The sequence below is a fragment of the Saccopteryx bilineata genome, chromosome 4 (assembly GCF_036850765.1).
Source record: "Saccopteryx bilineata isolate mSacBil1 chromosome 4, mSacBil1_pri_phased_curated, whole genome shotgun sequence".
In the NCBI taxonomy this organism is placed as follows: domain Eukaryota; kingdom Metazoa; phylum Chordata; class Mammalia; order Chiroptera; family Emballonuridae; genus Saccopteryx; species Saccopteryx bilineata.
Window position 1 is genome coordinate 107,234,603 of NC_089493.1, and position 10,711 is coordinate 107,245,313.

The following is a 10,711-nucleotide window of genomic DNA, read 5'->3' on the forward strand; positions in this document are numbered from 1 at the left end:
AGAGTAGAAAGAAAGGTAGTAACCATACAGGGCTAAGAAACTTTTCAGGTAATTACGGTACAATCAATAAAAAAGAAAGCATGAGACAGAAGTAAATTCCATTAACCTCGCTTATTCAGGTAAAAATTTATTTATTTTTTATTTTTTGAGTGTGACAGACATAGAGACAGAGAGAGGGACAAATAGGGGCAGACAGAAAAGGAGAGAGATGAGAAGCATCAATTCTTAGTTATAGCTCCTTAGTTGTTCACTGACTGCTTTCTCATATGTGCCTTGATTGGGGGGGGGGGCAGGGCAGCTACAGGAGAGCAAGTGATCCCTTGCTCCAGCTAGCAACCTTGGGCTCAAGCCAGCGACCTTTGAGCTCAAGCCAGAGACAATAGGGTCACGTTTATGATCTCATGCTCAAGCCAGTGACCTCTGGGTTTCAAACCTGGGTCCTCCACGTCCCAGGTCAATGCTCTATCCACTGCACCACTTCCTGGTCAGGCTCAGGTCAAATTTTAAATTGATTTAACTCCTAGCCCAGTTATGATTTTGGAAGTCTTGTAATATACATCATTTCTATTATTACTCTATACCCTGTGTGCCAAGCAGTCAAATCGATGGTTGATTATACATACAGGTTCTGGGAACTGGCATTTGCACCCAGATTTCTTTTCATATACCAAACACAACAGATACAACAAAACAGTACTAGGGTCACATGATAGGTCACTCCAATATCTTTCTTGTTGGTCCTGTCAACTCTCATTGCTTTTTTGCCATAACTGATTTGCAAATTCCCACATTTTGGATCACCTTCTTTGCTTTTACATTTTGATATGCTGAAGGTGGCTAGAGAAAAGTCACAACTCACATTTGTAACCAGATTTTCTCTCACAGACCATACCAGAAACATTACTAGGTAGTACTAATAAAACCCTTTATTCTCTCTTTTTCTGAGAGAGAGAGAGAGAGAGAGAGAGAGAAAGAGACAGGAAGGGAGAGAGATGAGAAGCATCAACTTGTAGTTGTGGCACTTTAGTTGTTCAATGATTGCTTTCTCTTATGTGCCCTGACCAAGGGTCTCCAGGTGATCAGTGACCCCTTGCTCAAGCCAGCAACCTTAGGCTTCTATTCAGTGACCACAGGGTCATGTCTATGATCCCATGCTCAAGTTGGTGAGCCTGCACTTAAGCCAGATGAACCCACACTCAAGCTAGTGACCTCGGGGTTTCGAACCTGGGTCCTCAGCATCACAGGTTGACACTCTAGCTAGTGCATCACTGCCTGGTCAGGCTTTTTTTCTTTTTTCTAGCGAGAGAGAGAGAGAGAGAGAGAGAGAGAGAGAGAGAGGAGGAGGAGGACAGATAATGACAGGAAGGGAGACAGACGAGAAGCATTAACTCACAGTTGCGGCACCTTAGCTGTTCACTGATTGCTTCCTCATATGTGCCTTGAGTTGGGGCTCCAGCCGAGCCAGCGACCTTGGGCTCAAGCCAGTGAACATAGGCTTCAAACCAGCGACCACGGGGTCATGTGTGTGATCCCATGCTCAAGTCGGTGACCCCGCACTCAAGCTGGTGACCTCAGGGTTTAGAACCTGAGTCCTCAGCATTCTAGGCCGACACTCTATCCACTGCACCACCGCCTGGTCAGGCAGGCTCTTTTTCTTTTTAACTTAGTGTTGACATGTAATCCTTTACTCTTTCTAGACAATATACTAAAACGTATTTATTCAATAAACATTTTTTTCTAGCATTTGTATGCAAACAACTGTCCTAGGCACTGTGGAAGATATAGGGCGAACAAAAATACCTTGCCTTCGGGAAATCTATTTGTAGTGAGGAAAGCAATATTTTGTAATACAACATTCCCCCAACATTTTTACTAAGTGTACAATATGATCTTACCGATCTCTTCAATCCTGTGACCTTCCCATATATCTCCACTCTGTTACCCCTTTGCCGCTTCCCTCCTTTTCCAATCCATGTCATATGTCACTCCAATACTTTTTTTACTGGTCCCGTCAACTAGTCTTGGTCTTTTACCATACCTGGCTTGCAAATTCCCACACTCAAGTTCAGTCAACCATCAGCTTTGCTTTCTTTTTGAGCTGCTGAGTACGGCTTGAGAAAGACATAATTGTTTATACTAATCTACTACAAATTAATGATCTGCAAATTACATTGGGCTCTTAAAACTACTCAACAATCCAGAGCAGATCTGCTCAGCTCCCCTTCTGATTTCCTTTAACTACTCCAAACTTGACCACCTCAACCTTTTACCACATTTCCATCCCCACTCTCAACAAGTGACCTTTCCTCCCACACGCCAAAGAAACAAAACACTAGCAGCTGTTTTTTTCCTCAGACACATCAATAAATCTTTTTTTTTTTTTTACTTTTTTAAAAAAATGATCTTGTTTGGAACCAGTGACCTCAGCATTCCAGGTCGACCCTTTATCCACTGCGCCATCACAGGTCAGCTAATAAACTTTTCTACAAATAAATCTAGCTCCGTGATCTCCACATTGTCAGAAGAGGTGTCCATGGAGGGCTAAAATCCTGTCTGCTCCAGGACCTGCTCATTTCCTGCTCTTCTACTCAAGGTAGTCTTATTTATTTATTTTTTATTTTTTACAGAGACAGAGAGTGAGTCAGGGATAGACAGGGACAGACAGGAACGGAGAGAGATGAGAAGCATCAATCATTAGTTTTTCATTGCGCGTTGCAACACCTTAGTTGTTCATTGATTGCTTTCTCATATGTGCCTTGACCGCGAGCCTTCAGCAGACGGAGTAGCCCCTTGCTGGAGCCAGCGACCTTGGGTTCAAGCTGGTGGGCTTTTGCTCAAACCAGATGAGCCTGCGCTCAAGCTGGTGACCTCGGAGTCTCGAACCTGGGTCCTCTGCATCCCAGTCCGACGCTCTATCCACTGTGCCACTGCCTGGTCAGGCTCAAGGTAGTCTTGATTTTACAAAACCTCCAGAGGACATTTCCAAATCCAGTATTTTTCAGTCTTCTTGACCTCTCCAAAGTACTTTGCCTTTATGATCATTTTGGCCACCTCCTTACAACTCTCTGAACTTCTGAGGACACCCTTCATCCTGCTCCTATCCCCTTCAGCCCTGCCATTTCTTCCCCTTGGGCCTTAAATGTTGGTGTCCTCTGGGTGTTATCTAGCCTTGGCAATCTCAGCCATTCTTGATTAATAACTCCTAAATTTATACCTTCAATCAGACCTCTTATTCTAAGTTCTCAATCATAATTTCAAGTTACCAATTAGACATACCCACCTGGATGTAGTCAATTATTAAACAACTGAATGCCTTCAATGTGCCAACCATTGTCTTCAGTGCTAGGGATAGAGCAACAGGAAGACACAATCCTCACCCTTACAAGACCTGACATTCTAGTTTAGTGAGAAAGAGATTAAATGCCTCACTGGCACTTGAAAGCCAACATATCTGAAACCAAACTTATTATCTACCTTCTAACTCTGTCCTTCTATATTCCTCATTTTTCTCCTCTCCTCTGCCCAGCCCATGTATTTATTCAGTCATTATGCCCTGTCAGTTCCACTTCCTAAATACCTCTTTGCTTTGTCCCCTCTATTCCCTCTTCCAGTGCCTTAGTTCTCTCATCTGGACTGGTGCAGTAACTTCTTGACTGGGCTAGCTGCTTTCAGGAAGAACCCCCCACCCCCACCCCAACACACACACACACACACACACACACACACACACACACCCCAGAGTAATTTACAATGCTAATTTAACCCAGGCGTAAGTCTTACCCAGGTTAAATTCCTTTAAGACCTCCCACTGCCTGGAGCCTTTATCATTATGCACATTACATTTTTTCAGTAGTGTCCCTAGTATCTACCCCTGCTTTCTGTAACTACTCCAGGTGGGGCCAAATTATCACACTTGCTATCCTCTCTGCTGCCAAGCATTCCCCTACCCTGAGAGCCCACAAAATTCCTGCTCAATATTTAAGGTTTACATCCTTTAGGTCAGTGGTCCCCAACCCCCAGGCCGGTACCGGTCCGTGGGCCATTTGGTACCGGTCCGCAGAGAAATAAATAACTTATGTTATTTCCGTTTTATTTATATTTAAGTCTGAACGATGTTTTATTTTTTAAAAATGACCAGATTCCCTCTGTTACATCCGTCTAAGACTCACTCTTGATGCTGGTCTCAGTCACGTGATACATTTATCCATCCCACCCTAAAGGCCGGTCCGTGAACATATTTTCTGACACTAAACCGGTCCGTGGCCCAAAAAAGGTTGGGGACCACTGCTTTAGGTGATAGCATAGTGATTAAGAAGAGCCCAGGATGCAGTGGATGAAGCGTCAACCTGAAATGCTGTGGTGGCCAGTTCGAAACCCTGGGCTTGCCCAGTCAAGGCACATATGGGAGTTGATGCTTCCTGCTCCTCCCTCCTTTTACCGTCTTTCTCTCCTTTCTCTCTAACAATAAATAAATAAAATCTAAAAAGATAAAGAGCCTAGGACTTAAGACTGTCTGAGTCTGAATCCAGCTATACTGGCTATGTGACCCTGGGCAAGTTAATCTCTGTGAACCCCAGTTTTTCTTTCCAAAGTAGGAATAATAACAGCTACTTCACAGCGATGAGAATTGGGTTGATATATAGAAACTCCTTGGCATGCAGTAAATGTTATATCAGTGTGTAGTTATCAGTATGTATTCATTACTCCTCCAGTAAAGGTAAGCACTCTCTCCTTTGCACTCTTCCTGCACTTCATCATAAGTCCTTTATTACACTGTGATGGTCTCAGGGCAAGAATTTTTTCTTCTACCAACATTCATCTTCTTATCCTCTGCCAACACAATCTATGTCACATTTTATCTGAAATAACTATCAATAAATGTGAAATGCATTCAAGCTAAATGATGTGCAGGTACAAAAGAAAATGCAATCAATCTGGGCCAAGTCTTGAAAGTTAAGTCAAATTTCAAATGAAAAAAAAAAAGGTGAGAAAAAATATAAAGCTCTCTACAACACTGAAAAGCACGCATAAAGCAGACATTAAACTGCAGACAAAGGTGGTTGGGCAGTGACAGTAGAGTACGGCACAGCATATATGTCTGGGGGGGACATGCTGAGAAGTGAAGCCAGCCTGAAAGGGTTATGAATGGTGTTTAATGCTAGTCTAAGGAGTTTGCACCTTGTTGCAAAAAGAATTGGGTCCAAGTAAATCATTTTGGCTAGTTGCGCTACATGATTTAATCATTTCAGTTAGACAACTAGAAGTAATGTGAAAGCTGGATTGGAAAGTAGTAAGACTAGAGCCAGACCAATGACAGATACTGCTATAATCCAGGCAAAAAATAGCAAGGACCTTAACTGGGGCCTTGCAAGTGAGAGAGGAAATGCAACATTTCAGAGGTGAAATTAACTCGCCCCATTGACTGTTCTGATATGAGGGTGGAGGATGTAATCCAGAGGTTTCTTGCTTGCACTACTGGAAAATGATGACATTATGAAGATAAGGGATACAGAGGGAGGAACAAGGCTAAAAGTCCAGGAGAGGTATAGCTACTCCACCTGAAGTAATTTTGAAACAATAAACATATTACTTAAATTCAAATCAAGTGCTAAGAGAATTATGCCATCACACTGGCACCTACTAACCTTATTTAACAAGCACATCAGAGCAACTGTGTCCAATTCAAAGGGCTCATTTGTTTATTAAATAATGTTACTGTCTTTTGTTTATGGGGGAAAAAAAACCCTATTATGTAGAAGTGTGGCTAAAGAGGTTAAAAAGTGGCAAATAATTTTATTTTATTTTTTGCATTTTTCCAAAGCTGGAAACAGGGAGGCAACAGACTCCTGCATGCGCCCGACCGGGATCCACCCAGCATGCCCACCAGGGGGCGATGCTTTGCCCATCTGGAGCGTCACTCTGTTGCATCCAGAGCCATTCTAGCGCCTGAGGCAGAGGCCACGGAGCCATCCTCAGCGCCTGGGCCATCTTTGCTCCAATGGAGCCTCGGCTGCAGGAGGGGAAGAGAGAGATAGAGAGGAAGGAGAGGGGGTGGGGTGGAGAAGCAGATGGGTGCTTCTCCTGTGTGCCCTGGCTGGGAATCGAACCCGGGGCTCCTGCACACCAGGCTGACGCTCCAACACTGAGCCAACCGGCCAGGGCCAAATAATTTTTAATATTGTGGGTTTTTTTTTTTTTGTGACACAGAAACAGAGAGAGGGACAGAGAGAGGGATAGATAGGGACAGATAGGCGGGAAGGAAGAGAGATGAGAAGCATCAATTCTCCATTGTGGCTCCTTAGTTGTTCATTGATTGCTTTCTCATGAGCCTTGACTGGCTGGGGTGGGTTGGGGTGGGGCTACAGCAGAGCTAGTGAGTGACTCCTTGCTCAAGCCAGTGACCTTTGGGCTCAATCCAGGACCCTGAGCTCAAGCTGGTGAGTCCGAAGCCAGGACCCTGAGGTCAAGCTGGTGAGTCCGCACTCAAGCCAGCGACCTCAGGGCTTCAAACCTGGGTCCTCTGCATCCCAGTCTGACACTCTATCCACTGCCTGGTCAGGCTAATATTTTTTTTTTTTTTTTAACAGAGACAAAGAGAGAGTCAGAGAGAGGGATAGATAGGGACAGACAGACAGGAACGGAGAGAGAAGCATCAATCATCAGTTTTTCATTTGGACACCTTTGTTCATTGATTGCTTTCTCATATGTGCGTTGACCATGGGCCTTCAGCAGACTGAGTAACCCCTTGCTCAAGCCAGCGACCTTGGGTCCAAACTGGTGAGCGTTGCTCAAACCAGATGAGCCCACGCTCAAGCTGGCGACCTTGGGGTCTCGAACTTAGGTCCTCCACATCCCAGTCTGACGCTCTATCAACTGCGCCACCGCCTGGTCAAGCTAATATTGTGTATTCTTAAAGTCTGCTTACATTTCTCAGAAAAGCAATATTTTCTTAAGGCCATAATACTCTACCTCAAATATCATGATGAAAACTTAAAGCTGCTTAATAATTTATTTAAATATACTGACTTTAATTTTGCTTATTTGGTGCTCTGTATGAAACACATTATTATTTTTGAATCTGTGATGTCCCCTCTGCATTCTGTATGAAATATGCACTTCATGCTTTTTCTCTATAAAAACTCTTTATTAAAAGACTGAACAAGGTAATCTAAACTAAAATGCAATGTCTAAAAGTTCTGACTATGGCTTTATTTCTATCAGAAGAAGCACAATACAAAGAAATTTAAAAGGCCAGATATTTCTAGTCCCCAAATGAGGAAATAGCAAGACAACTTTGTGTAGCTGTAATCAAACTTCAGTATAGAACAAAATCTACCTCGTAGTTTTCTGTCCTTCTCCCCTCTCAACAGACTAACTTACTAGGGCACAGACCCAGAAATTTGTTTTTCCAACACGCTAGACTGATTCTGATTCAAGTGTTTCAAGGCCACTTTGAGAAACATGCACTGGCTCTGATGTCAGAAACTTGGGTTTGAAGTCCATCTCTCCTACTCCTACACTGGCCATGTGACCTGAGATCACTTACTTCCTCTGAGGTTCAGATTTCTCATCTGTAAAAGGGGAATAATAAAAGCTTCACAAAGATGATGAGGCAATATAATGAAACAATGCTTACCACAATGCCCACTGTAACTACTATTATGATTCACCCAGTTCCATGGGCAACAAATAAGGAAGAAATGGACATGTATCCATATTCATCATGGCTTTTTAACTCATAGTAATATTTTTCCATTTCTACATTAAAATTTTAATCTACAAGAGTCTGTAAGAACCTCTTGGTCAGGCATGTTCTTTTGTCCTCCTCTCAATTTTATAATACAATACATGAAAAAGTTTTTGGACACTTTATTTACTTAAGTGATTCCAGTTCTTTAAACAAATCTTACGAAAGGCATAAAGCCAGGAACACAAATATTCACTGGGTAATACATCAACACAAATAGTAAAATAATTACTATTTTCACTGAACATTAAGTCAGATTTTTGCAAGGGAGCAAATCCTGTTTGCTTTTCCTGGTAGACTACAGAAATAAGACATGGTGGTTATCTAAATAAAGAAAAGACCATATGCTTTATATTTAGAAAATTCAGTTAGAAAACTCAGTTTGTGCTATAATCCATCTCATTTCACTAAAGAACTCTGCTGGCTTCCCCTATTTAAAATCCAAAATATAACTTATAGGTCAGTGGTTCTCAACCTTTCTAATGCCGTGACCCCAAACCAAAAAATAATTTTGGTGGCTACTTCATAACTGTAATTTTGCTACAGTTATGATTCAGAATGTAAATACCTGATATGCACTATGTATTTTCCGATGGCTTTAGGCGACCCCACCGGGGTCGCGACCCACAGGTTGAGAACCACTGTTATAGGTGGTCATCTAACTCCATTGTCTTATCCCAGAAAATACATATAGATATTAACACATACGTTTTAGACTTCACCAAAAACGACAATTTTTAGAAATAATCAGAAAATGCATATGATGCTTTTGCGCTGTTTTAAATGATGCTTTTGTGTATCATTTATCAAATAAAAGAATGCAGCACCCTCTGATTCTATATTACCACTTGAAAGCTTTATAAAGGCCATCAGTGAATACTACCTTAGCTTTTATTAAAAAAAAAAAAAAATCCTAAAAGAACCTCTTATCACCTGCCAAAAATCGGCTAACAGAGGTGTCTCTCACATTACCTAAGATGAATAAGTAAAAGCAAAACGGAAAAATAATGTGAGGGAACTGTGGAACCTTGCTGAGCTGCAATCATCATATATTAATATTTTTCAAGTGCTCACTCGTACAAGGCACTATAAAGATTACCACCCTTCAGCCAAGACAAACGGAAGGAGAGTGGGAGGGAGAAATCAGGGCCCTGCAGGTCCTTTTTTAGTGGAAGGCAATTCTCCTCAAAACACTAGGTAACTGCAAAATATGTACATTTTTGGACATTAATAACCAAAGTAAAGGTACGTTGGGCTACAGGCACTTTGCAAAATCAGGTAGGAGAAGAGTTAAGATTCGGGGACTGTCATATTCCTTGCAAAGAATAATTTAGAACAAGCCTGTACTGTTATCTGTTTTAGAGAAAGAGTAGGGTGGGTGGGAGCGGGTTTGAGAGGTCCACAAGGGGAGATTGAGGGTGCCGTCAGGATGGGTTTTCACAGCCCCTAAAGTGGCGAGGGGTGAGGGTCCGCCTCCAACTTCCAGTTCTCCACCCGCACCCCGACCCGGGAAAGGAAGGTGCACAGCAGGGTCCGGGAAATCAGACCCGAGCGTCCCCGAGGGAGGAAGGGCTGCAGGAAGGCGGGGCGCGGTGCGGCGAGGAAATGGAAAGGAGGCCAGCAAGGAAGAGGTGTCGCGCGACCCGGGACCCTTCCGCGCACCACACCCCAGGGCCAACGCGGCGGAGGCAGGGTCCCGCCAACGAGAAGCAGGCTAGAACTTACTCCGCGGTCCTCCTCCGAGAGGAAGTCGGGGCCGTCGTCCAGGCCTTCCTGCGGGGTTGGAGGGGCCGGTGCGCGGGGGAAGAGGACAGAATGAGGGAGACACAAAGGGAGACATTAGTGCCTGGCGGATGAGGCCCCCTACGTCTGTTCCGCGCCCATCGCCCCCACCGCGCGCCCGGACTCAGCGCCGATAGACTACACCCACCATCATGGCTACGCCGAGGCGAGATCCAGCGCAGGCGCGCACCGCACCGCGGGGCTACGAAGAGCGGACGGCAGCGAGCAGGGCGGGGCCGCGGGGCGGGGCCTCGGGGCAGCTCCGCCCCGTGCCGGCGCAGGGGTCGGAGTCCGTGAGCCCGGAAGAAGTTGAGGCGGGGCCCTTTGCCCAAACTCGAACCATCCAAGTTAGAGCACCCGAAGGTCAAGTCCCACTTGGCTTGGGGTAGCTAGCGGCTGGAGGGCTCTGACCTGGGGCTTTAAGGGCTTAAGGCCATTCGGGGAGCTGTCCAGTTCTCTTTCTCTGAGGGCTGCAGCGAAAACCCAAGCAAACGCTCTCCGGAAGCCACAATAAATCATCTAATCTTTGTATTGTGCCACAGGATAATTAATCAAAATTAATATTTTGCTGGAGAAGTTGTGAGAACAAGGGGCCTTTGCACAGTCAGCAGTTGGGTTCTAATCAAGTTTTTACTGCTGGCGAGGTAATAACTACCTGAGAGTCTAGGCACTGATGGTTGAGCACTATAAAAATGAGCTAGTAGCATTACAAGAGTATTCCTTTCCTTTATACCAAGAAATGTCCCCAGTCCTACTTTAACTGTCCAGCTGTGTAGCACTACCGGGACGTCCACAAGGCACTTTGAACAACATGGCAAAATCATTCCTTAACATTGGACCATTTTACTTATACACAACCACATACATGCTATCCCGTGCTTCCACTGAAATAATGGCATCTTCAAAAAAAATTTTTATTGAATTTATTGGAGTTATATTGGTTAATAAAATTATACCGCTTTTGGGTGTAGAATTCTATAATACATCATCTGTATATTGCATTGTATGTTCACCACTCCAAGTCAAGTCAATTAATGGCATCTTTAGATGTTAATGCCAGAAGTTTCAAATTCCTATTCAAACCCTGCCTCTCCTACATCACACCATCTAGTACCAAATCCTCTTGCATTTGTAATTGATTGTCTGCTGTTACTTCTTAAATTGGTCCCATTACTCCCCTGA

At 43.9% G+C, this 10,711-nt stretch overlaps 1 protein-coding gene across 4 annotated transcripts in view; it reads right to left on the minus strand.

The window, feature by feature from the left end:
• The window catches only part of SNX6 (sorting nexin 6), a 90,386-nt gene extending 80,624 nt beyond the window's left edge, over window positions 1–9,762 (minus strand). For 3 of the 4 annotated variants that reach the window (XM_066277714.1, XM_066277716.1, XM_066277717.1), the window contains exons 1-2: window positions 9,678–9,762; window positions 9,473–9,520 (exon numbers count right to left, since the gene is read on the minus strand). In XM_066277714.1, coding sequence (XP_066133811.1) covers window positions 9,473–9,520; window positions 9,678–9,683 — 54 coding nt within the window. In that variant the 5' untranslated portion in view covers window positions 9,684–9,762. The remainder of the gene's footprint in view (window positions 1–9,472; window positions 9,521–9,677) is intronic. The other variant, XM_066277715.1, reaches the window with a different exon arrangement.
• Between the last annotated feature and the right edge of the window lie 949 nt (window positions 9,763–10,711).